The 23,252-nt window shown below is 40.3% G+C and overlaps 3 protein-coding genes across 3 annotated transcripts; 2 read left to right on the top strand and 1 right to left on the bottom strand.

Annotated features, from left to right (window-relative positions):
• Window positions 1-2,389: 2,389 nt before the first annotated feature.
• On the top strand, window positions 2,390-12,962 carry LOC109486041 (polycystic kidney disease protein 1-like 2). Its single transcript, XM_019789733.1, has 18 exons — window positions 2,390-2,652; window positions 3,129-3,274; window positions 3,955-4,125; window positions 4,886-5,011; window positions 5,475-5,648; window positions 5,918-6,193; window positions 6,545-6,781; window positions 7,143-7,389; window positions 7,792-7,880; window positions 8,152-8,364; window positions 8,875-9,004; window positions 10,134-10,290; window positions 10,481-10,574; window positions 10,733-10,866; window positions 11,120-11,563; window positions 11,802-11,964; window positions 12,212-12,326; window positions 12,588-12,962. The coding sequence occupies exons 1-18, from the start codon at window positions 2,538-2,540 to the stop codon at window positions 12,623-12,625; spliced, it is 3,069 nt and encodes a 1,022-aa protein (XP_019645292.1). The 5' UTR covers window positions 2,390-2,537; the 3' UTR covers window positions 12,626-12,962.
• A 73-nt stretch (window positions 12,963-13,035) lies between these two features.
• LOC109486417 (ATP synthase mitochondrial F1 complex assembly factor 1-like) lies at window positions 13,036-16,740 on the bottom strand. The gene is made up of 10 exons (XM_019790251.1): window positions 16,508-16,740; window positions 15,971-16,073; window positions 15,720-15,812; window positions 15,463-15,525; window positions 15,157-15,207; window positions 14,891-14,938; window positions 14,612-14,707; window positions 14,341-14,407; window positions 14,134-14,174; window positions 13,036-13,935 (listed from the first exon to the last, which is right to left on the bottom strand). The coding sequence occupies exons 1-10, from the start codon at window positions 16,699-16,701 to the stop codon at window positions 13,750-13,752; spliced, it is 942 nt and encodes a 313-aa protein (XP_019645810.1). The 5' UTR covers window positions 16,702-16,740; the 3' UTR covers window positions 13,036-13,749.
• Window positions 16,741-16,923: 183 nt separating this feature from the next.
• Window positions 16,924-23,120, top strand: LOC109486239 (UDP-N-acetylglucosamine transporter-like). Its single transcript, XM_019789971.1, has 8 exons — window positions 16,924-17,348; window positions 18,043-18,235; window positions 18,785-18,939; window positions 19,311-19,433; window positions 19,880-20,051; window positions 20,532-20,650; window positions 21,044-21,177; window positions 21,392-23,120. The coding sequence occupies exons 2-8, from the start codon at window positions 18,052-18,054 to the stop codon at window positions 21,504-21,506; spliced, it is 1,002 nt and encodes a 333-aa protein (XP_019645530.1). The 5' UTR covers window positions 16,924-17,348; window positions 18,043-18,051; the 3' UTR covers window positions 21,507-23,120.
• The last annotated feature ends 132 nt before the right edge of the window (window positions 23,121-23,252 follow it).

Raw genomic sequence — 23,252 nt, 5'->3', positions numbered from 1 at the left:
TAGGGTAGCAAAAACAGTATCAAGTTGGCCAGGCAGTATCTATTGGCCATAGAGGGTCCATGCGTGACCCAAGGTGGGGGTAGCGACTAAAAAATCAGGCCACATTAAAAGGTAACGATCTTCCTCCATCAACTTCTGCTTGGAGAGTAGTATAACAGGAAGAAACACAAATTTAAAGCATATCTTGAACAAAGGCCTACAAGTATGATGTCTCTGGGTTGTACTTGTTTTTAGAATCTCCTGAACAATTTGGTTTATCAATCAATCAATCAATCAAATGGTGTTTTATTCGTAAAAAAACGTGGACTTTGCAGCCAAAGGCTGAATTGCGTCCAGTTGTACATGCAAATTCATTACACATTTATTTACATTTATTTACACAGGCATTAACACAGGCATTATTTACAACGACTTTAACGTACGGTGTCTAACACAAATAGTGACTGTTCAGGAGGTAGGTCATGTATGGGACGCTACTCTGTTTGTACCGCTCAGTTCTACATTTGGTAGAACTAAACAGTCGTTTAATCAATCAAGCCATGAGGCGCTACAATGTTTGTGTGGTTACTGTCTGTTCTACTTGAATTTATGGGATAATGTTCTCGCCATTTGCAGGGCGGAACTCGACGGTCAGAGTTGATGCCTCCCCATCATATGATCCGGACGCGGCTGAAGCAGAGTCTACCTCAGGGTTAACGTACACCTGGGCGTGCCGACTGGACAACGAGACCTTCCCAAGCGACACGGGCTCAGCAGAGTGGATGGAAGGTACGTGAGCACCCACAACTGTGATACCGCCGTATTACTGTCTAGAGCTAGAAGTTCAAGGGTTAGGTGTAACAAGTCGATCGGTGTAATATAGCCAGCTGCCACCGCGCCGCGTGCCTGCGAAGCTGGTGTGTTACGCCGAAAGGCGGTTATACCGGCTATACATATACAGATACAGATACTGTACATATGCAGTTTTTAACATTCACTCAATTATATATTTTCCGTTCCGTTCAATTAGTAAAAGACTTTGCTAATCTGTAAACAATGGTCTGAAGAAGTAGAGAGCAACTCGTGAGCAATATCACCTCCAGTCGTCATGCAAAACCATATGTAAAAGAAGGAACGACATATAGTTTGTACAGAGCGACCAACTAGCCCAATGAAGCTCACGTCATGGAAAATCCGCCTTTTATCTAGGAGGATGCTTGGGAACTGGAAAGAGCTGGCCTGTAACGAACAACACGGATCCTGTACTGGTCATTCCAGGGGGAACTCTGGATGGTAAATATCATTAGCAATTAATAGACCATTCAAGGTAATTGGGAGAGGATGTATATTATCCCCTCTCTAAGTTTCCTGGATTTTTACACAGATCAACAGATGTTCAGTGATGGCTTTCTACATGATGATTTCCAGGGTATCACATGAAAGTCGAAATTTCTACGCAATCTACTGCCAAGCACCTATATATGCCATGTAGAGGCAAGATATTACATACCCTCTAGATATATCTGTAGAGTTGCACGATTTTTATTTTCTCACACACTTTTCTAGTGGGACAAACGTACGTGTTTCGAGTGACTGTTTCCAAACCGGGGCGACAAGCCAGTGGGCACGCGGAGAAGACAGTCGTGGTGGTGGAAGGTACCCCTCCCACCCTGGAAGGAATATTGTAAGCACCTTTACGTAAAATAAACACTACAAAGGTAATATCTGCAAAGCAAATGCATAATGATTACCTTCGCATATGGTCTGCTCTATCAATTCTTACTCAAACACATTCATATTTAAGGTGACAGGAGTCTAAATCCCTCCTGCTATAAAATTGCAACATGATGTAACCCAACACAAGTTACCATGGTGACAGACGTCTGGTTCAGGTCATTGACCTTATTTGTTTGCAGAAGAAGAAACACAGCAAAAACAATATGTTTTCCTTCTGCGAAAATAAACATAATAATTAGACTTTTATCCTGGACTTCCAAGGAATTTAGATGGGCCAGATTTTTAACTTTTTCACAAGTAAGGTCAAAGTATTGCCTTTGAATGTTTTAACTAGTTTTGCACATTTCTTAATTGCAGATGCGTGAAGAATTGTAGACAGTATCTGAATCCATCTGAACGTCTAGTTCTAAAGGCCATGTGTACAGACTGCACTCAGTATTACTGGAGTTTCGTGAACAACTCTGCCAACAGTAAGCAGGAGATAGACTGGGACACAGACACACTGACGGGCAGACAGAAGACATACCTGTCTATACAGAAAAATACGTTTAGCGGTGCCGTTGCTGAAGACTACACTATACGACTTGACGGTAGGTGCCACATATGAACAATGTACATGTATTCATCGCTTTCAAACTTTAAACTCACAGCTCAATTTTGCCATGTTCCTTTCTAATGAGTAATTCAAATTCATGATTGCTTTCTTCGCAATTAACAGCGTCTAGCAAAAGCGGAGATTCTGCGCATGTGCTGTACAGCTTTACAACCAACGTACCGCCAGCCCTGGGAACGTGCACAGTCGCTCCGGACACTGGACCGTGATGGAGACGTTGTTTCAGGTCACGTGTACAGGATTTTTGGACGTAAACCTGCCTCTTACTTACAACTTTGCAGCTATTTCTGGCGCTGCTACCCCGAAAAAAGCATGGGAACAAGGTAAGGGTTTGTTCAAAGTTAAAACCAACACAATAAAGAGCTTTCGACCAGTCACTCTGGTCTTCTTCAGTAGACTGACCCAGTTAGGCTTGTCATGTGACTTCCTTTAATTGTGACGTCAACACTGGGTCAAGGTATTTGTTAGACGATGTCGGCCCTCGTCGTGGTTGAGTAAAGGGTGATGGGCCCTGATGAAAATAGATTAGAGAACTTCATTGTGTTGGATCTAAAGTTTTAACTTTAAACATGTAACTACCAACACAGATGAACTTTCATGAGAAATAAGGTAAGGGGTTACTTTGATTATGACGATCTAAATGCACCTGTTGCAGTTCTTGTGTTAAAGTTGTACAGTAACCTTTTGACCAATTGTTTACCTCCTCATGTTTTTCCCCGAGACTGTTGGACATTTGTATGGCACTGAAACACTCGATTTTACCTCATGATGTAATATGAAATATCTGTGTTACTGTTAGGTACAATGGTCTACTACGGTACTGACAGCACCTCATCGCCACTGTATCTGCCTGTTGGAGACCAGGACAGCGACTATGTGGTCACCATCGCTGTCCAAGTCACAGACTCTTTTGGAGCAAGTACGGAGACTACAACAAATGCAATGGTGATGCAGAAATTTTTCACCACTTTCCCTTCATCACATGTATCTTATGTTCTACATTTAATGTTCTACAACTAATGTTCTACATTTAATGCTTATGTTGTACATTTAATAGATGGATACTGGTGATAGTACACATACAGAAATACGCCCCGTTTTACGAAATGGTCTCCATGTTATAACTGACGAGTATCAGATTCTGGCTAGTGTACTTTTGTAGGATGGTTATTAATTAGTGAAGACAGGAGAACCTCTTTACATCTACACAGTTCACTTAACACGAACTGGTAACATTGTCGATCTTTGTAGGATAACGTTCTCAGTTGTGACATAAACAGCGCAAACTCATATGAAACAACTTGCTAGGGGGACAAAACCCACACCACTTTTTCCTGACAGGAAAAGCTATCTGTCACCAAAAAGTCAAGATCACAGCATTGTCAGTACAAAAGATACAAAAAAACGGAAGTTCTGCTGCAGTACCAAGGTCAGCCAACATGAGGCCCATATTCGACCTTGACCTTTGTCTTCCACCAAGAACCAACATACCAAATATCATCACAATCCATAAAGGCCTTCTAAAGTTATGCTGACCACAAAGTTGCAGAAACACCGACAGACACAAAAACAATACCTCCATTTTTCATAGAGGTAATGATTCAAGTGATGTCTATTGTCCTCAGGTTTTAGAGAGAGAAGCTAAGGAAAATGTATCCACTGTTCTCACCACCACGGAATCCATGGTCGATAGGCTACTGCAGGCCGGTAACAGTCAGGCGGCTGTCCGGCTGCTTACCTCTGTCAGCTCTACACTAGACAGGGACACAGCCGCTGACCAGGAGGACAGGGAACAGGTAACAATGCATACATCGCGGCCATCTAGTAAGCCATGCATGCTGTAGACACCTATAGTCATCATTCACTGTTAACATCAGGCCTTATACATCACCTTTCATCATAATGGTAGATCCTACATCATAATGGTAGATCCTACATCATAATGGTAGATCCTACATCATGATGGTAGATCCAACATCATAATGGTAGATCCAACATCATAATGGTAGATCCTACATCATAATGGTAGATCCTACATCATAATGGTAGATCCTACATCATAATGGTAGATCCTACATCATGATGGTAGATCCAACATCATAATGGTAGATCCTAAATCATAATGGTAGATCCTACATCATAATGGTAGATCCTACATCATAATGGTAGATCCTACATCATAATGGCAGGTCCTACATCATAATGGTAGATCCTACATCATAATGGTAGATCCTAAATCATAATGGTATATCATACAGTCATCTCCCTAGTTTAGTCGAAGAATATCCGAAGCCTTTGTTGGTAGTGTTCTGTAACAAATGTCCCAATCCATTTTGTTCTGGAACGTCTATGGGTTTCTGCGAGCATTGTTGCGTACTATTGTAATCTAAATCGAGTCCCATCCTTAAGTGTTTGGCATTGAAACATGCCGTTTGGCGTTGAGCTAGATATCTAATGATGGCTCTTGGCCTCTCAATTCATTTACGCTGAAAGTACTGCCAACCACTGTACCTGTATGTAAAGTGTTTAATATCTCTTGTCTACATGTGACGTCAGCTACGAAAAGCTGCAATAACCAGTCTGAACCGGATCCCGATTCCAACATTGGACAGTCTGCAACAGACTGCTACCGCCATGGCTCAGCTTACCGGACATGACACAGAGCTTTCAAAAGACGCACAGGTGCTTTGTTGTTCCTTTATACAACCTTTACATCTGAGTTGTTTAGGCTGTGACTAACCTATCGTCATTTGACTGTTGTGATTTTCAATATGCCATTCTAGAACTACATTGTATTAGGTAACTGTTGTGCTGTCCTTGCAATGATGACAGCTGTAGTATATTGTGGTATTAACAAAGCCCTACATGTATTTGGTTTTAAAAAGCTACTAGATACCGAAGGAAAACATATTGCTCAGTTTCTTCCTCTTTTTCAAACAAATAAGGTCAATGACCTGAACCAGATGTCTGTCACCGTAGTAACTAGTGTAGGGCTACATCATGTTGCAATTTAATAGCAGGAGGGATTTAGACTCCTGTCACCGTATATATCAATGTGTTTGAGTAAGAATTAACAAAACAAACTATATGCGAAGGTAAACATTATGCATTTGCTTTGCAAATGTTATCATTCCCTGTTTAACAGGACATGGCTGTATCAAAGCTCACAGAAATGACAGCATTTCTACGGGTAAAGGCAGAGGATGGAACAGCTAGCGGTCAGACAGTGGAGACTGCTGCACAGGCTCTGCTGTCCGGCCTGGCTAATGTTGTCACAGCAGCTGCCAGGAGAACCTCCACAGTTCATGACCATTCCACGGTAAGGTCCCGATTCAAAGCAGGTACAAAGAAATATTTCTCTGCTAAACTCAAAAGTAAATTCCCTGTTAGGGGCATCACAAAGATTTATGCTGGCGGTACCAACTTCCGACGACTTTGACCTAGTGCTGACATCACATGTGGGTAAAAGTCACGTGTCTACAGCACTCAGGTCAGAAAGCTGATGAAGAGTGATTCGGTCAAAAATTCCTGGTGAGTCATTGTTCTTCAGTTGGTCTCATTATGAAATCTAAATCTTTTTGTCTTCAGCCGAAGGTATCCCCATGGTCCTCAGCTGTCATGAAGCAGTCTCTGCAGACGATATCTACCGTCAAACAAGTCGTCCTCGCCACGAAAGTCCCCGGTGAGGCACCCAAGGTACTGACCACCCCAAGCCTCGCTATCATGCTGCTGCGCGAGGAATGCCGGGATTTCCGTGCGGGCGCGTATGTGCAGGAGGATTTTGGGAGTTTGTTCTCAGTCCCAAGTACAGAGGACCTGTTCGGCAACGGCACCGTCCAACCTGACCAGGTCATTGATATGCATGTAAGTCCCTTTCTTTGTTATAGCAGCGCCATTTGCATTGCTTTGTCGTAACACATCAAAATGAAAGATGGTAAAATTTTTGTTCATGATCTAGTGCCATTACTTTGGAAGGGTACTTAAACTGAATTCGTTTGATCAAGAAGGTGTTGATTTTAAACCTCCTTGGTTTGACACTGAGATTGAAAACATTTTTCTTGTTTACTGAATAACTATTCACGTTGAAATAGGTAAGGTTCGTCATAGGATAGGTATTTATGTTTGACAGATCTTCTATCATGCTGCATAAAATTTAACTTTGTATAATGGTAGTTTGATTTTGCATTCACTGTTTTTAACGCATGTGCCTTTTAGATGTCACACTTCAGCAATAACCCGTATCAGTGGGCTACTAACGTAAGTCTGGAGGACACTGTTGTATCACTGGAGTTCACATCTGAAGGACAGAACATCCCTGTACGGAACATGTCAAAAGCAGTTGACATCATCTTCCCTCGGGACGATAGCTCCGATTCCTGGAGCACCATTCGGATATCAGGAGATGTTACAGAAGTCCAGGATGTCACAGTATTCAACACCACCGATATGCATGTAGGTGCAAAACCTTGTTACGGTATGTTTACCTTCGCAGAAGGAAAACATTGTTTTTGCTCTGTTTCTTCTACTTTTTCCCCAAACAAATAAGGTCAATGACCTGAACCAGACGTCTGTCACCATGGTAACTGGTTTTCATGGTAACATCATGTTGCAATATTTTTTTATAGCAGAAGGGATTTAGACCCTTGTCACCATATATATGGATGCATTTGAGTAAGAATTAACAGAGCAGACCATATGTGATGGTAAACATTATGCATTTGCTTGTCAAATGTTACCTTACTCTTTCATTTCATATTGAATGACCATGTACCAGTGACCCTTTCTTTACTTTCTGATGTTTTTTCCTCTTCAGGAAAATGAAACCTTCCTCCTCTTTCTACGACCATCGAATCCAGATGTAGAACTAACAATGTACTTGGGTGAGGACCAATACCCAACATCAGTCGACTACACCAGCAAGCAAAGCCTGCCTGTTGTGACTAATTATACAATTGAAGTGGCTGGAAACCAAAACATCACGGCCGACCCTTACTTATGGCAGCTTGGCATATTGAACAGCTCCTCTATGTACCATCTTGGCATCTTCTACAGAGATAAAGGTTAGGAAACCTTATTACATTCTTTAGTTACCACCTGTTATGCACAGTCTTTTTAACAAACCAGGAAAATTACAGCATCAGCTTGGAGACTGTCTGTTGCCTTGGCCATGGCAAATGTAAAACGTGTTTGATTATACAGTCATGTAGTTTAATGTTGCAATAGCCTAAAAAAACGCTTTCGTTGGATCTACCGCGTAAGAAGACATGCTCAAATTGGACTTATTATCTTACTAACAGATACCTGATAGTGTCTGTCCTTGGTGCTGAATTCTGAGTGCATGTGGACTGAGAAACATTCCCCAAGAGAGAGAGAGAGATATGTGTTTCATGAAAATGGTCACCTCCAACCAGATTTGTAGGGTTTGTTCTGCGTGTCTTTTCACCTTATACGTGTACTTGCAGGTGATCTTGACCTGGAGTTACTGGTGTTCACCAGCAGCTGTATCTACTTTGATGAGACAACGTCAGCGTGGCAACGTGATGGCTGCCAGGTAACATGATATAACAATTGACTATCTTTGTCTTTCAAGTTTAGTCTTACATGTTCTTTGGTAGAATCATTGACAAGAGACCTTATAACATTGAATAAGAGGTTCCTCATTGTTGCAGTTAGGTAGTTGTTAGGTGAACCCCAGTGGTCACACCCCAACATACTAGTATATTGTTTAAAAATGTTTAAGTGGTAACTTCGCTTCTTGTGACAAAACACCAGGTTGAAGGACTATTGAAAATCGTAACAAAATTACCTTTCTCATCTTCCAGCTTGGACCACTGACCACGCCTAACCGCACACACTGCATCTGTGACCACCTGACATCGTTTGGCTCCACCTTCTTCTCCCTGCCCAATGACGTGGCCTTAGCAGATGGCGCTGAAGGTGTTCTTATCATCCCAATTGCTGTGGCCTCCGCATTTGTGCTGTACATTGTAGTGGCGTGTTGGGCGTATCTGAAGGACAAAGGAGATAAAGTTATGGTATGTACAACATCTATGAGAATCAGGTCCATTGGGTATTCGTCTACTGTTCATCATCATTCATCTCAGCTGGTATATCATGAAATCATCATGCAAGTTGCAGTGGTCGATTAATGCCACTGAAATAGAAATAGATTCATTCATAAGTAGTCTGGGATGAACATGAAAAAAAAAACAACAATGTCCATGCATCGTTTCATCGGGTCAGTAAGTCACTGAAGAAAGACTCTTTTCACACAGCCAAGAGGTTGTCATCTTCCTCAGGGCAATTCCTGAATTCCTCTTGGTTGTGAATTCCCGAATTTTTCTTGGTTGTGTTTAAAAAGAGTCTCCTTATTCACTATGCAAAGGAAATACTTCATAAGGTAAAATGCCCATATAAGGTGAAATACTGCATGAGGTGAAAAGCCCATATCATAAGGTGAAATAAGTACATTTGTAGAATGGTTCATTCCACTCGATTCTTGTCATCTGGGGTTCCCCCAACCCGAGTCTCCCTGTTTCTCCCAGGTTGAAACAATGGCAGTGAAAGAGTGTGACCCGTTAGACCATTACCAGTACGATGTCATGGTCGTTACTGGATTTAGAAGGAATGCTGGGACCTTAGCAGACATCAACATCCGGTTGATCGGAGACAATGGTGAGATGTTTGATTAACTGTCTGGTTTATCGCCTATTGTTTCCTGCCTTCGAAGCTTCCGAGGGTTAGACGTACTTGCACTTTGATGCTGAGGCTGATTGTTACCTTCGCCAAGAAGGTTATGTTTTCAGTAGCGTTTGTCTGTGGGTATGTGTGTGTGTGTGTGTGTGTGTGTGGTGTGGTTTAGCAAGATAACTCGAGAAGCAGTTGATGGATTGGAATGAAACTTGGTAGGTAGGTAGGTCTTAATGAGACCTAGAAATGATTAGATATTGGGCCCCCTGGCGGCTTTCCTAGGTACTGCAGCTGAACTTCCGGTTTTGATATCTCATGTTCTGGGCATGCTAGGGTCACGAATTTTGGTTGGTAGATAGCTCTTGGGAGAGGGAAGAAGTGACATGAGTTTGGGTCCCCTATCGCCTTGTTCTGGAACTGCAGGAGCATTTGTTGAAAAAAATTTGAAGGACGATAACTCAAGAACCGGTTGACGTATTGTCATGATTTTCGGTATGTAGGTAGTTGAAGTGATGCTTGACATAATCAGATGGCAATTATGCAAATCAAGAGCTAATTTGCATAATTAATGAGGAAATTCTATAAATCTGCTTTGTTCGATAATAGAACTATGAAACACTTATAACATCTACTTGAGAACGAGAAAAACATTCTGATGATATAGATTATGTAAATGAGGACCTAATTTGCATAATTAATGGCAAATTCTTATAATTCCATAGTTGTAACTGCTGCACCCTGAATTTCATACTTGCCACATTTGGAAGTTAAGTGAAGGTGAACATCAATAAACATAATTTATTCAAATCTAGCCTCATTTGCATAATTTATGAGGAAGTGCTATGATAGCCTTTTTGTTATGATAAGGCTGTCATTGGATGGAGAATATGATCAACTGATATAATCCATGCAAATGAGGCTCTTATTTACAAAATCAATGATTAAAATTGTAGAATTCGTCACCCGCAAGGGTTAACATCATTTGGCGAAGGTATGAGATCGTGGAACTCTTGTTTTTAGTATCATAATCTGACTCTTTCACTTTCCTATTTGACCAAAGTGGACCACTTATGTTTGACTATCATTTTTTTTTGCTGTTCAAAACTGTGTCTAGGAGAAAGTGAACTTCATACAATATCGGCTCCACTGACCAATAGGAAGGTTTTACAGCGCGGAAGCTTTGACTCCTTCCTCATCACAACCCATGATTGGTTAGGAGAAATCAAAGAGATAGCTATATGGATCAACAACACAAGGAAGAGCCAGTCTTGGTGAGTAAAATGATGGCAACACTGTCTATTGTACTGTCAGTTTTATACTTACACTTTTTTGTGTATACTGTGGGAAGTAGAAAAGATATACTAGCTATAGTAATCCCTTATTGCCCCCAAAATTGAATCAATGACAGTCAATTTTAGTAGCATGCTAGATGAACTGTTTGTTGTGTAATGTTGAACACAGGTATTTGAGCCGTGTCCTGGTGCGAGACCTACAGACTGACCAGCGATGGCACTTCATCTGCAACAGGTGGTTAACGACGGATCAAGACAGTCAGGTACAGTGGATTGGACATTATAACAAAGTTTTTTTTAACAAAACCTGGTCTGAATTCAGGATGGCATGCACAATGTTACCATTGGTGCTAACTACAATATTGTGTCATAAGTAAGTTAAAAAGCAGCCCATCTCATTAAAATGTGTGCACTTTTACAGTTGGAGATCCATCTCGCAGTGGCAGAAAAGAATGAGCTCCGACAGGCTGGACCACTGTTTGTGGCTAAAGCCGTCTTTGGATTACACGACGATCACCTCTGGTTCTCCGTTCTAACACGACCATCAAGAAGCAGGTAATATGAACATTCTATTCAAGGTCCGGGACCACTGGGCATTTACTGTAGGTATATGCGTGTACATGCAAACACACACACTCACTATCTATCCAGTTTAGTGCCTGTTGTTCTCCATGTTTTTAGGGTTAGACGTGCTTGTACACTGATGCTCAGGCTTAAACACATTAAGGGAATCTTTAGAATCTCTTTAGAAAGAAAAAAAAATATCCCTACCTAAGACCGAGGTAGACACTCAATACATCTTTTCCAGCTTTACGAGAGTCCAGCGAGCGACATGCTGTCTCATCACCCTGCTGTGTCAAATGGCTGCCGGCATCATTCTCCAAGGAACAGCTGGAGATTCCATCATTGGTGAATTACAGCTGGTGTGGAAGCAGCTCATCATTGGTGTAGAGTCAGGCCTTGTCGCTTTTGCTATAGGCATCCTCATCACAGCTTTCTTCAAGTCCACTGCAAACACTAAGGAAAGAACTGAAGAGTCTCATTGTTGTGGCAGAAATGATGATGTAGAAAAGAAAGCAATCAAGTCAATCTACAGCAAGGACGTGGTTGATGTGGAAAACAGAGATGCGGAAAAAGAAGAGGTTGAACTTACCGATTGGCATTCTGCAAAAGGCAGTGTTAGCGGTGATGACTGGCAAAAGAGGAAAAATGCGAAAACGAAAGATGGGGCTTCCTGCAGCTGCTGTTGCAGGTGAGTTGTCAAGAAGTCGAATTTCCAAAATTTCCCATCGCAGCTTCTTGTTTTAAGATGTCGCTTCAACTACATGTATGATGTGCCACACAACACTAGTGATCATGTAAAAATAGGTTCAATCTAAGCGTTGCGCTTATACGTCCATCCACAACAAAGATATTGTTGAACAGGGCAGCATTAAGTCTGGTTTCAGCAAAACAGAAGCTTGACTTTGTCTCGTTTAACCAAAATCCAGTACATGCTGCAGACTGTCTTCACGGAGATGTTCGCAGCTGGTATGGGTCCTAGCGTTTGCCACCTGTGGTGCAGCGGCATTTATCGCCATTTCTTATGGGATCAACTTTGGACAACAAGAGGCTTTGAGCTGGCTGGTATCCATTGGAGTCGCCTTTTTACAGGTGAGTCATGAATAGTTACTGAACAGCTATTAAAATCTTTGCTTGTACATGGCATCAAAACATTTGAGTATGTTATTCTTATCATTTTACATTAAGCTGGAGATGACATTAAAGTTATTCTCCAGCTTCCCCTATATGTAAAATTTCTTCGAGCTTATGTACAAAATGTAGATAACACCACTGAAATGTATCAGCATTCAAATCTTTGCATTTACCATGTCTTTTTTACTCCACTCAACATCATTAGGATCTACTAATCCTGCAGTTTATCAAGATCATGGTAATTGCTGTTGTCGTCTCACTGTGTGACAAAAAGTATGATGAAGAAAGGTGGGACCCTGTCTTACCTGAACATCTTGCAGGTAAGTGAAACTTCCTTGAAATTGGTTACTAATATTTCAGTCCATACCATGGTAGGGATGAAATATATTGCTTTCCCTCGTATGATTTATTCTTTTCTGTAGTATTTCTTTAGCCTAGTGTCCAAACCTATTTTAGCTCCTTTATTTACAGTGAAGACGAAAGAGACTTGACAGTTAAAATAGGTTTGGACACTGGGCTAGTATTTCTCTGTGTTAGATGCCACCAACTCAAATTGACCTTTTTCCTCACAATGTTTGCAGCTGTGGAATCCTGGACAACTGCAACATCAGCCCTATGACCAGGTAAAGACCACACACAGGTGTGCAACAAGGCACCTGGCAGTGCTCTCATTCAGCATCAACATTGCAGATGAACTGCTAAGAAATGTGCCATGTCTTTTGGGGTACATTTTACAAGACATACACTATGTGTATTTTATCAATGAATGATAAATTCTGTTCTCTTGGACAGATTCTAGAATCAAACATACTGCTAACTAACTTTATAGATTTGTATTTCTCAATGTACACTTTGATGATAACCCAGTAACTGTAAAGGTTTCCAAATGTTTGAGTTTTCTAAATAAAAAAATCAACGCTATAGAATAGTCCTATAATGAACCTGTGTAAAATTTCCTATTGCGAGTAGTACGCTTTCCTTTGAATACTGATTCAGTTTCAGTCAACACAGTTGAAATAAAGAGTTGTATCGTACAGTAATATTGACTGTTTATTGACCACTGCATCAATTCTCTCAGGTCTATATAATGTCCTTGAACAAAGTTATATACATTGGAAGCAAGATTTGTTGATATTTAAAATACATTAAATTTGGTTTACAATTATCAGTACAAAATGACCTTGTGTAAAACCATTACAGCAGCTTGGATTTATTTCAGTTACTGTAGCAGTAACTACATGTAGATCTATCAATCAATCAATCAAAGCCTTTATTTAGTCTTGGTAGCTTGTTTAGCCATGTGGCAGCTTTTCGCAATAGAGAGGAAAGGAGGCATTCGCAGTATTTCGAGTTTGCAGTGAAGCAAGGGGGAGGGGGGGGCGCAGAAAAACCACATGCACAGACAAGTAAAATAAGCTGGTGATGCAAGTGTAAATTTCCTCACTTGATTCTGGTGAAAATGAGTCAGAGGCGTGTCCATTAATTAGCCACCATACTCCTCTGGCCAATGGATATTCTCTTGCCACTGAAAGGGATCTGCTTGGAGATTACGTAAAGCAAAGGTTCCATGTTTTGAGGTGGGCAACTTAAAGATCCCACCAAGCCTATTGATAAAGAGTAGGGGTATGGTGTGACTGTACATTGATGTACAACTGGATCTGTACACTTTTTAAAAGGTGCTTTACTCGTTAAGTGAACAAACAGAACAAACATTTAAAAACAGACAGTCTGTACTTCACTCCATCAGTCAGTCTTGTTTGCTTTCTGCTCTGATGCTGAGCCTATAGACTCCAGCTCCCTGATCAGCACCATGTGGTCAAACTCTGTCGGCTTGACCGTGAAGTTCCGGACAATGCTGAACCTCTGGTCAGTCCTGGCCGTGTAGTACATGGTCATCTGGTCAACCAGAAATTTAGCTTCTACTGTGGTCTGGGAAGAGATCAAAATGAAACACTTAAATTATCATATATCTACAAAGACACTGGAAAAATCATATTTCATAGAATTTAGAGTCAACTACCTTTATGTTTTGTCAAGTTAGCCCTAAAAACCTTTGTAGTGGCAAAGAATCAGATGAAGTACATGTACCTGATATAACCTAATTAACAGGAAAAAAATCGCCCTTACCAGTATTTTTGTGTCCACCTCTGCCCTCATAAGTACAATACCTGACCAGGAAAAGATGAAAAGATAATATCAGTTCAGTCTCCTAAAGTATTGAAAAATGTACTAGTATGTCAAACAGTCCATGAACATAAATGTGCTCGTTTGCACAATCTGGATGAGCAAATCCTACAAACAGATTTTAAATGTTGATCTGACTGAGATTCTTACCCTTCTTATCTGCAAGGTCAGGATAGTGAACCATCTGGATACAACTGGGGGCATTCTCTTTGTGAGCCTGTCAGAAAGGAGAGTCGAGAATTTATTGATAAAAGAACTTCATATATCACAGAAATTCAAAAAGATTTCATTTCTTCTACTGTTGTAATCTTGACCCTATTTGACATCTTTGTCAATGTGTCTTGCAAATATTTCATTCATAGATCAATCAATGCAACAGTCCATCCACCCATCCATTCATTCCTCCATTCACCCTGCTGACCTGGAAGCTGATGAGGGGTGTGAAGTGGCACTCATGGCCTGAGAACTGCAGCAGGAAGAACTCGTATCCCTGCTCCCTGGGCATGGGCAGCAGAAACTGTGGAGGGGGACAGACCAAACTTAGTATCCAATATGGAAAAACATTAATTATTATTAGAATTACATTATATTGTAGATCAAATCATCCCAGGCAAAGAACATTGGTTTGCTAAAGCAAGATGACAGATAAGATCTGGGGTCGGTGAAAACCCTACAACAGCCTCTTGCCTTTTTCACTTACCGTTGGGCACATGTTTGTCCTGGCATGCAGCAAAGCATATGTGTCTTTCTGTAATAAAACAGTAAAAAAAACAGTTAAAGACAAAGAAACTCGAGCATGGAAATAGGTCCTTTTAAAAACAAAATTTCTCTGCATCACGACCAGGTCATTTAAAGATTTTTGTTCTTTTCATTTAGCCTTCACCCTACAGTGACACCATCTCTGTATCACAAACATGGTAACAGAAATCAGCAGAGAATGGCTTGAGATATTTATATATAACTTACAGGGATGACTGCACACACAGCATCCTTCTGGGCATGGTAGTCTGTCCAGATCTGCAGGGAAGGAAAGGACTGAGTCTTCACTTGGAACAACACTTCTCTGTACTTTCATTATAGAATAGCGTTTGAGACCATTATATATAGTTGCCATGCTAGTAGCAGCTATCTTAATGGTGATTCTATTTTTAGATTTGGTGCAGTTTGACATCCTTAGTTTACACCAATTCATTTCTCAGTTATCTGAAAGTAAATATTCTCTCAATTTGTCACACTCAATTTTTCACAATTTCAGACAATTTTTTTCCTCACCTTCCCTATTTCCTCTGCTGTTTTGTCCTGGATGAGGTCAGTTCTCAGCACAGAGTCCAGCTTCTGTATTAACAGATGATTTCATAAATTGGGCACTCCAACATCTTGACTGACAAAAGTGACAAATGCAATATATGTACAAAATGATATTCTGTCGAACCATGCCGGAGGATGTGTATGGGGTATATTGTGATGACAGACTAAAATCTACAGCATGGGGAATCAGGTGGTTTGACAGGTGGTTTTTACAGGTGTACCTTGGCACCTGCCATGGAGAAGCTGCCAGGAGAAGGTTGTGCTTCCTGCTGTGCATTCTGGGAAAACCGTGGATTGCTACCCATCCAGTCCATCTACAGGAGAGAAGCAGATATGACATAAAAAAACACAACAACAAATATAACAATACATTTAGAATAAACAGAGGAACAGCAATACATTTACAAGATGGATGACAAAAGTAACCAAAACAAGACAAGTCTTTCGGTGTAAATCAATCATAAGAATCTACCTGCTCCTTAATGGCTTCCTTGTTAGCAGCAGCATCTTCAAGCTTCTTTTTTTGTCTGTCCTTCTTATCCTGGATAAACATCTCATACTCGCCAGGGTTTTCTCTGAAAAATATCATTTATGATTATGGATATAATGTTTGTTACACATAATTCTTGTCACTTTGAACTGGAAAGCCATCTTCCAAAACATCTCAATAGCAGCCCCCCCAATGTCTCAACTTATGAAGAGCATGCATCAATGTATGTTACTGTACAAGTTGCCCTATGTCACGACCAAGGAGGTCAAATACTAAACCACCTTGGACGTATTTTGATTTCTGTCAAAATTTAGTATATAGTTACTTAGTAGTTTGACTTTGAGATCTTGGTTCAGAGATTCATGAGATTTTGCATAATTTGACGATGATATGATACGGAGGAAAAGACAGATTCATTGAAAAGATTTAAAGCAACAGCAATCCACATTGCAGCTTAGTAGATGTGACGACTTCGGGTTGAGTTATGCCCCCCTCCCCACGTCTGGTAACGTTACCTACTTTCTGAAGTGGTCAATCTTGTTTTTATACTTTGAGAAGAAAGGATTCTCTTGTAAGTCATTCTCCTTCTCTCCACTACAAGCACACGAGCAGGTCTGTAAGGCTCGGAACGGAGTGCCGCCCGTGGCAAAGGCTTGAAACGGCAAAAACTTCCGTCCCCAAGTCAGACGACAAAATCGCATGGGGGCAGCCATCTTGCTCTTGTCAAATGATACGGGTTGCCTGTAGAATAAATTCTTACTGCCTGTCAGCAAAATTATCAGATGTTGGAAAAATACAAACCTACTATGCAGTTACGTCAAAATAATAAGTGCTTGCAATCATGACTATCTAGTGTTTTATATCATCATTGAGTATATACAATTTATACTCAATTTTAAGGTGTTAATGTTGCAGGCACTGTTTACAACTAAAAATGGAACCCTTGTTAGGTATTCCCAAGAGATATATCTGAGGATCTCCAAAGAGCATCAATCTACTGTCAGTTTCACAGTTTTTTTTGGTCAGAAAATCGTTGAAAACGTAGATATGCCGTGGTGTGAAGGTGTACACTATGCAGGAGTACGAAGGTAACAGTACACAGAAAGAGGACTTGGCGTTGGACGCACGGTTTCTTGCCCTACAACAGCGAGCTGTAACGTTTATACCGGAAAGATTCCTGTTTCAACGCTCGATCGATATACAAAAACACTTCTCGGTCGGTTGGTTGCAGCTGAGAGACCGACACGTTGGCATCGGGACCCGGGCTGCGCCTGGAAGGTTTTCACAGATATCCTGGAGTCTTCTGTAGTCTTTGAATACTCAGAAAACAGCCACCAAGTGAACGTCACGCCAGCTGCAGGTAAGCGTTACTTGTGAATCTCATTGTTCTCACCTATATTACACCTGTCAATCAAGTAGACCATACTAGTTACTATAAACGTTAGTATATTATTCTAAGAAATGTTCCTACACTTTTATTTGTAAGACGAAAGCTAGAAGAATTTCAAAATACAAAAGCATATAGTGTAAACGTATATTTTTGTTTGATAGATCATACATGCTAGCAGATAAACTACCATTTAGGTACAACAAAGGCCTTTCACTTATTCACAATGGCGTTTTAACTATGTTTACATTTGTTGGAAGTGAGCCAGGATTGTACAACACTCTGTATGTAGATACAAGTACTTGATGTTGTTTATACAGGCTCCAGGTATTGTATTACAGTAAATATGGATTCAGGATATGTAAAATTGCCTCAAATTATGAGGCTGCACAAGACTGTGTAAAGTCCAGTTGCCTGAATATATTACATGTAGATGACTGTGTATAAAACTTCATAGCATTTCAAACTTGTGAATCATGCCCAAAACACTGTTACTCAAGCAACTGGATATGATTTTTGCAAATCCTGTTGCTTGAGTGTCAAGACTGTTTTTTGGCGTATCATATTACATTACCTGGATGTCTATTAAACCTTAACTGACATATTGTTGTGAATCAGGCTTTGTCATTGGTCTGAAACTTAACAAGGTTTTGTTCCTAACCAATAGGAGTGGACAATGGTTTCGCTGAAGTACCTGTCCCTGGGGGTGCTGATTCTCCAGACGACGTCGCTGGTCCTGACCATGCGGTACTCGCGGACCGCCGAGACGAGGGGACCACGGTACCTGTCATCTACCGCGGTGGTGGTGGCTGAAGTCATGAAGATAGCTGCCTGTGTGGTGCTGGTCTTCTTTGAACAGGGTACTAGTACATGTAACGTTATACATGTATTGTATTGTATTGACACTCATACCCACAGAAAAAAGAATCATGGCTTGTTGAAGCTACAGTGTATCCCTTGCACTATAGGGACTAGCAACACTTGCCCTGTTACTGTAACAGGACAAGACTGATGAATTTTTGGGAGTTATGAAAAATACCACTTAGAGCTAGTATGGATCTTGAAGTACCTAATTGAAGATGATAATTTAAGCAAATTATTATAATTATGACGTCATAATGATGTAATCAATAGCTGTAGGCCACGCACATTTCTATAAAACATACATTTCCCTGGCGAACGACTCAATATCCATAAATTCGACTTCTCCCCTCTTCTCTGTGATGGAGAAAACGTACAAACAGACATGTTTTAGGACATGGTGATTCATTGCTTGAGTTTTTATCTACTTGAAACATACTATTAGGTTTTTTCTAGCAGAATTGTAGTTTTCCATGAGCAATATATACTGCAGTAAGTTGTTGCTGGATATTCTCTGACCTTCCTGATGTGACATTTTTTGACTGTAGGTATGAGTATATCTCGCCTGGGGTCTACCTTACGTCAGGAGCTGGTGGGAAAACCCCTGGAGACCCTCAAACTGGCCGTGCCATCTGTCCTGTACACCCTACAGAACAACCTGCTGTATGTGGCACTGTCCAACCTGGACGCTGCAACCTATCAAGTAAGTGTACCCTTATGTCAATATGTATATCTCATTATTGAAGAAGTCCAGAAGACCATGTTTATTTGTCAAATTGTTCAAGTACAGTTTCATACCCGGACCTGTACCTAAACCTGTGTACCTATACCTAAAATTTGTTTAGGTACACAGCTCTACTATCAAATCATCCCAAGAAGTAAACTAACAAAGCATGGAGTTGGGCGGTGAAGGACCTTGTTTCTTGGCTATGGAGTTGAGAATACTACTGTTGTCACTCACCCAACCTGCATATGCTACTGTAGGGAATTGTTTTCTTTAATCATCGTGGCTTGCTCAGTGCTTTATCAGTGTGTGTTGATGAGATACATATTCCCATATTCTGTTGTTACTAGGTGACCTATCAGCTAAAGATCCTGACCACAGCCCTGTTCAGTGTAGCCATGCTGGGCAGGAGACTGGAGACATCCAAATGGGTGGCACTGGTGCTGCTCATGACAGGTGTGGCACTAGTGCAGGTCAGTAAAAACACAAGAACAACTTCAAAAATCTGTCAAAAGTCTAAAGAAAAAGGCTTACCGTACTTACAAGATAGATAATCTTTTTCACCAGAATTCAACTCAGTTGGTCTGGTCTAGTATATTTACATTGTAGGAAAACACATAAGACACTACATACATATCAGAAATTCTGCAATGTGCTCTATATATTGGGATGGTTATGATAATAAACACTGTCATTGTTGTACATGACTGCTCAGTCATATTCAAAGCTGTAGGGCCGATATAAAAAAATTAATACGTTTTTACCATGGTCAGTATTGACCGAAGGAGGCCATATATGATTATAATTGCAGGTTTTAACTAGCTGTTACAGTAAGTAAAAATTTTGGTGATTATACAAAAGTCTTTGCACATTTGCCACATGTAAATTTCACACCAACATCCGTAAATTTCATTCCTAGATGCCAGCAGAGGCCAAGCCAGAAGCTAGTAAGACCCACTCCCTGGGCAGCCAGGTGGTGGGACTGTTATCTGTGCTGACTGCCTGCTGCACCAGTGCTTTTGCTGGAGTCTACTTTGAAAAAATCCTCAAGGGTTCCAGGCCGTCCCTTTGGGTCAGGAATATACAGCTAGGTGAGTCAGTCATTCTAGATGTGGAAAAATACTAGAACTGTTGGAAATCTGTTGTGTGGCGTAACTACAGAGTGTTCGGCTCGGAACCAAGAGGTCCTGAGTTCGAAACCTGCTATGCCACCAATCTTGTGCCCTTGGGAAAGGCAACTTAGAGGTGTGGTGTCCCAATGACAGGTTTTTCTAGACAAGTGTGTACACTCCAAACAACAAAAAATGTTGACACTAATACATTGTATGTAGAACAAAACTCCCAATTTGTATTTCTATTTGAAGTACTGCCATGAGCATTTTTGTGTTATGAAGACTGTTGCCCATAAAGTCTCGAGCGAATAAGGTCACGTGTCTTAAGTTTCGTGAGTTGAATTGATTTGTCATTAATCATCCTGATGAAGGCAACAGTGGTCGTTGAAAATTTGATCTCTGTGTAACACTTGTGTTGGAATCACGTTCAATATTTTACTGTTGTCTGTCATGTTTCAGGCCTGTTTGGTGCCATATTTGGGTTGTTTGCAGTGGTGATGTCTGACTATGAACTAGTGGTGGAGCTGGGCTTTCTGCAGGGATACAACAGTATAACATGGACAGTTGTGTCATTACAGGTGAGATTATTCACGTCATTGGTTTGGCCAACTCACAGGCAAGGTAACACTAGCCCAGTGTGTTAATCAGTCAGAGTTTATGTCCCACTATTTCGTCTAACCGTTTTCAAAATATCCAGTTGCTTGAGTAACTGTTTTTTGGCGTATCTTATTACCTGGATGTCTAACCTTCACCAACGTGTCAGAGTCTCTTGTCAAAAATACAAACTTGAATAATGCCATCAGATTTTTTTTTTTCAATTTCTGTAGCCAAAAAAGGACTTTTCCGTGTCATTTTTTCAAAATGTCATGATATTTAGCTATTAAATCCTAGGGGAAGCAACTAAACTGTGCGCTAGTATTTCTCATGCACAAATCAACATACAGTCCACTATATGTATTTCTATGTTGCAGGCTTTTGGGGGGTTGGTGATAGCAGCAGTGATAAAATATGCTGACAACATCCTGAAAGGGTTTGCCACATCCCTGTCCATCATCCTGTCCACTGTGATGTCATACTACATCCTGGATGACTTCAGGCCATCCAGGTGGGTCAAAGGTGAAGGGTCAGAGGGCAAAGGTCACAGGTAGTCCTTGCCTAGAGGACCCAGAATCATTTTGAAGTTTTACATGTAGCTCATACATGTAGCAGGGGGAATTGGCCCTGGAAATGATTTGGTTGTACTGTACATGATTTTCAAATTGTAATATTGAGCTTACTATTACATTATAACTGTATGCCACTTTTTTCTTTATCTTCAGTCACTTCTTCATTGGAGCTTCAATAGTGATTTGCGCGACCTTCCTGTACAGCAGAGAGGTCAAGGTCAGCATCGCCCCCATCATTCCCTTGATAGCCAAGGAGTCACAGCAATAACAGAGAACGTACCTACCTGGAGAGGGAACATTCAGCATTGGATTCAGGAAAGTCAGAGTTTGAAAAGACATAATTCTTCTAGCCTACCCTGTGACCTTTATCAGTATGTCAAGTCAAGGTCACCTATGCAAGTTACATGACTGCAACAATACTGGTCAGTTTGAGGTCAGAGGCTAGAGTGTACATACTCAACATCTCTGACTTGTGCAAGTCAGAAAGGTACTACGTGTAGTACTAAAATAAGTACATTGTTGCCAACCTTCCTTATCACTGGACCAGGAGTTTATTTTTGTCAGTTTTCTTTACTATAATCCCCAATTTAGCCATTTTTGGTGTAGAATTAACTTCTCTTGCAAAGAAACATAAAAGTACACAGTTTACTGATACAGTATGTATATCTTTTGGTTCTATATTTATTCACTCTATGATATTGCTATATGCAGTTGTTGGATTGTTTGCTTGTTACACAAGTATATGTGTATTAAAATTTGATTTTGTTTCCCTTTTGCACAAACAGAAAACAGCAGACAGTGCAATATACTTGGAGAAGGCTAGATTTTTTTTTTACAATGTAGATAATTAGAGATAGAAGGAAAACCAATTCAGGTAAAGATGTTATTGTGGAGTATCAAGGAGGCCCTAGAGGTGCCCAGAAACAATGGGCTGTGCTTTTTGAAAATTTGATGTTTTTAGGCAAAATTTTTCAGTCAAGGCCATTAAAGAGTTAACATAAAGGTCTGTTATGAGACAGAGAAAAAACATAAAGAGCTCACTAAGTTTGAGATTACTAATATGCAAAAGTGGTCAAGAATATATAGTGCTGGAAAGCTTTTAGATTGCTGTTGTAATTTTGTGTTTTTAACCATTATCTTTTATACAGGAAGGGAGCTAATGTTGCTACAGTGTTGCTTTGAAAACTGTTTTACTTGCCAAATTCTTTTTTTATTAGTATTGTTTTTTGTCAATACTAAATAAATGTCATGTATATGTATATTTGGAGCTGTTAACATTATCTACCAAATATAAATAATACTGTACATGTGCAGATGTTGTACATAGACTTAGTAGCATTGCTGTTGAAAGATGTATTTTAGGTATTTTTAAAAGGTGTAATTATTGTTGTCAGTTGTAGTTAAGACCTGTAGCTGTACAGTACAGTCTGTGTCAAAGAGCAAGCAGTGTTGTAGAATATAGCCAAAGTATGTAGCGGCCCTGTTTTTCACAATAACAGCATAGCAGTCTTTTCTATCAGAAGTATTTATTTTGCAGTATCTCATCTTATGCTGGGGTCACATTTTCAACCTGGGCCCGGCCTGCAGTCTTATGGAGTATAAAGTATGATATGGAAGACAACAAACCACAAAAAAAAATATTAACTTTTGCGTATATTCTTGATATAAATTGTTGATTATTCGTTAATCGAAACAGCCCAGCCTGGCCCCGGTTTGGAAATGTGACCTAGTGACATTTACTAGCTAAAGGATAATTAGGGAATCACTGTGGAACTTTCAACAAGAACATATCATCACATTTGTTGCTGGACTTTGATTCTCACTATATTTCTTTTTTCATCAGAATTTCTTGATCATAATAAAATAAAGACATCAAACCAGTTATGTCATGAAAGACTATATTTATTTATGATCTCACAGCACACAGAATAAAAGTTTACAGCGATGCCTGAACACCCCAACTTCAATTGCAGACTTTACTGTAGTAATGTACACACATGTAATATGAATACAA

This window comes from Branchiostoma belcheri, unplaced genomic scaffold (genome assembly GCF_001625305.1).
Source record: "Branchiostoma belcheri isolate BF01 breed outbred unplaced genomic scaffold, Haploidv18h27 scaffold8, whole genome shotgun sequence".
NCBI classification, from domain to species: domain Eukaryota; kingdom Metazoa; phylum Chordata; class Leptocardii; order Amphioxiformes; family Branchiostomatidae; genus Branchiostoma; species Branchiostoma belcheri.
The sequence above is the reverse complement of the archived record's forward strand: the minus strand, read 5'-3'. Positions and strand labels throughout refer to the sequence as shown.

Excerpts from the sequence above, each read along its gene's own strand:
- LOC109486041 (XM_019789733.1), top strand. The coding sequence starts at position 2,538 with ATGGAGACGTTGTTTCAGGTCACGTGTACAGGATTTTTGGACGTAAAC. Across the intron at positions 3,275-3,954 it reads AGACTACAACAAATGCAATG|GTTTTAGAGAGAGAAGCTAA; the intron begins GTGATGCAGAAA and ends TATTGTCCTCAG. Across the intron at positions 10,867-11,119 it reads ACACGACCATCAAGAAGCAG|CTTTACGAGAGTCCAGCGAG; the intron begins GTAATATGAACA and ends CATCTTTTCCAG.
- LOC109486417 (XM_019790251.1), bottom strand. The coding sequence starts at position 16,701 with ATGGCTGCCCCCATGCGATTTTGTCGTCTGACTTGGGGACGGAAGTTT. Across the intron at positions 15,208-15,462 it reads CAGCAGAGGAAATAGGGAAG|ATCTGGACAGACTACCATGC; the intron begins GTGAGGAAAAAA and ends CCTTCCCTGCAG. Across the intron at positions 14,175-14,340 it reads TGACCTTGCAGATAAGAAGG|GTATTGTACTTATGAGGGCA; the intron begins GTAAGAATCTCA and ends TTTCCTGGTCAG.
- LOC109486239 (XM_019789971.1), top strand. The coding sequence starts at position 18,052 with ATGGTTTCGCTGAAGTACCTGTCCCTGGGGGTGCTGATTCTCCAGACG. Across the intron at positions 19,434-19,879 it reads CAGGTGTGGCACTAGTGCAG|ATGCCAGCAGAGGCCAAGCC; the intron begins GTCAGTAAAAAC and ends TTTCATTCCTAG. Across the intron at positions 20,651-21,043 it reads GGACAGTTGTGTCATTACAG|GCTTTTGGGGGGTTGGTGAT; the intron begins GTGAGATTATTC and ends TCTATGTTGCAG.